The 2,729-nt window shown below is 42.7% G+C and overlaps 1 protein-coding gene across 1 annotated transcript; it reads left to right on the top strand.

Moving 5' to 3' along the window:
* The first annotated feature begins 1,001 nt into the window (after positions 1-1,001).
* On the top strand, positions 1,002-1,955 carry LOC113904852 (olfactory receptor 10A5). Its single transcript, XM_027561939.1, has one exon. The coding sequence runs from the start codon at positions 1,002-1,004 to the stop codon at positions 1,953-1,955; it is 954 nt and encodes a 317-aa protein (XP_027417740.1).
* Positions 1,956-2,729: the final 774 nt, after the last annotated feature.

The raw sequence follows: 2,729 nt of genomic DNA on the forward strand, positions 1-2,729 counted from the left end.
CTCATAATCTGGTTAGGCAAGAAGGAATAAGCATTACATGACTAGAAGTATTCTACAGTTCTTATACTGAAAGGGGAGAGAAAGTGCATTAAAACTACTACAGTCTGTAGATATCCTTCCTTTGCATCTCACTGCCACATTTTCTACTACTTTGAGTCATGTCAAAACAAAACATGATAAAACAGTTGACTTTTTCTACTCTATACCCTCTCAAATACTCTTAATGTTTGCAGTCCTTAAATGCGTGCTGCTGCTGCTGCTAAGCCGCTTCAGTCGTGTCCAACTCTGAGCGACCCCATAGACAGCAGCCCACCAGGCTCCCCGTCCCTGGGATTCTCCAGGCAAGAACACTGGAGAGGGTTGCCATTTCCTTCTCCAATGCAGGAAAGTGAAAAGTGAAGTCATTCAGTCATGTCCGACTCAGCGACCCCATGGACTGCAGCCTACCAGACTCCTCCATTCATGGGATTTTCTAGGCAAGAGTACTAGAGCGGGGTGCCATTGTCTTCTCCACCTTAAATGCATACATAAAGGTAAATCCTACTTTGGCAGTAGATGGAGAATATAAACACCATGAATCTTTACAGAAGGGGGGATATATAATAGGTACAAATGGAAAATTTCTACTGTTTTTCGATCTGACTCCACTCCATTGCCTCAGGACCCATCTCACTTAACCCCACTACAAAGGGATTAAATGTGCAGCAGAAAATGAACGTGTATAGATTTGATCCAAGTTGTTTTAGTAAATATGGTAACAAAGTAGAAAATGGATCATAAAGAATAAGAGTGGGGAAGGATGAGACATTGTCCATTTCAGAATTCAGACTCCATTCTTTCTTCCTTGTGTTGATTCTTAGAACACAAGGCACTTTCTGTTACAACTGAGATCCTGATTGTGCTTCTTTCCTGACACTAAGAAAGAGTCTGAAAACAAATCCAGAATCTGATTCTTCCAATCAAGAGTCTCTCTCCATGACCACACCTCCATTCATTTATCAATGGCTGAAGGAAACTGGACAAGAGTAAGTGAGTTTATCCTCATCAGTTTCTCTTCCTTACCTACTGAAATACAATCACTGCTCTTCCTGACATTTCTAGTCATCTACCTGGTCACTCTGCTGGGAAACAGCCTCATCATTCTGGTTACCTTGGCTGACCCCATGCTGCACAGCCCCATGTACTTCTTCCTCAGGAACTTGTCCTTCTTAGAGATTGGCTTCAACCTAGTCATTGTGCCCAAGATGCTGGGGACCCTGATTGCCCAGGACACAACCATCTCCTTTCTTGGCTGTGCCACTCAGATGTATTTCTTCTTCTTCTTTGGGGTTTCTGAATGCTTCCTCCTGGCCACCATGGCCTATGACCGCTATGTAGCCATCTGCAGTCCCTTGCACTACCCAGTCATCATGAACCCAAGGACACGTGCCAAACTGGCAGCTGTCTCCTGGTTTCCAGGCATTCCCATGGCTACTGTGCAGACCACGTGGCTCTTCAGCTTTCCATTCTGTGGCATCAACAAGGTGAACCACTTCTTCTGTGACAGCCCACCTGTGCTGAGTCTGGTCTGTGCAGACACAGCACTGTTTGAGATCTATGCCATCATTGGAACCATTCTGGTTGTCATGATACCCTGCTTGCTAATCCTGTGTTCCTACATTCGCATTGCTGCTGCCATCCTGAAGATTCCATCAGCTAAGGGGAAGCATAAAGCCTTCTCTACCTGCTCATCCCACCTACTTGTTGTCTCCCTCTTCTATGTATCTTCAAGCCTCACCTACTTCCGACCAAAGTCCAATAATTCTCCTGAGAGCAAGAAAGCGCTATCACTGTCCTACACTGTTATAACTCCCATGTTGAACCCCATCATCTACAGCTTAAGGAATAATGAGGTGAAGAATGCCCTTGGTCGGACCTTCCACAAGGCTATGGGTGTCAGAAACTGCTTTCTGTAGACATTCCGAGGTGGAACTATAGTTGTTGTTTTTTATTTTATTTTATTTTATTTAACTTTACAATATTGAATTGGTTTTGCCATATATCAAAATGAATCTGCCACAGGTATACATGTGTTCCCCATCCTAAACCCTCCTCTCTCCTCCCTCACCATTAGAAAGATGGAACTAAAGGTTATTAAGTGAGGAACAATCAATTCCATGTTTGGGATTCCTCTCTACCTCTGTTTTCATCTTTTCGGAGACAAAAGCCAGCTGGTGAAATGGTTGTTGAAAAGACCATTGCGGGGAAGGAGCACAGAGGTATAGTCCACCTATCAGTATTATGTGCCATTTTCCTCTGTTTGCCCAATATGGACTTAACCTTCCTTATCTTACTGGTACAAATGCTATTTTGAAACTTCTACAACCAATGTATTCTAAGTATTTACTTTGCTAATGTGCACCAATGTGGCATACACTGGGGACAGTGTGAAATTTCTTCTGATGCGAACTTGGGGACCAAGAGTCTTCTTGATACTTTACTTTGTGTTCTGCAAGACTGACTCCATCAGGAGAAATAAAGGCATAAATCCCCCATGCATTATTTGTCCCATTTATTCATTTCATTTCACATACCTGAGGCAGTTTTGGCTTTAAATTTGTTTGTATTTAGCATGGTAGAGAAAAGTGGATCACTAATTCCCACAACTATCCTTTCATAACTCCAATATCCTTAATCACCTCCTTTCAAAATATTTTTCTGAGACAGAATTGTCAGAGTTTCCAATTTTC

Source organism: Bos indicus x Bos taurus, chromosome 15, assembly GCF_003369695.1.
Source record: "Bos indicus x Bos taurus breed Angus x Brahman F1 hybrid chromosome 15, Bos_hybrid_MaternalHap_v2.0, whole genome shotgun sequence".
Classification (NCBI taxonomy): domain Eukaryota; kingdom Metazoa; phylum Chordata; class Mammalia; order Artiodactyla; family Bovidae; genus Bos; species Bos indicus x Bos taurus.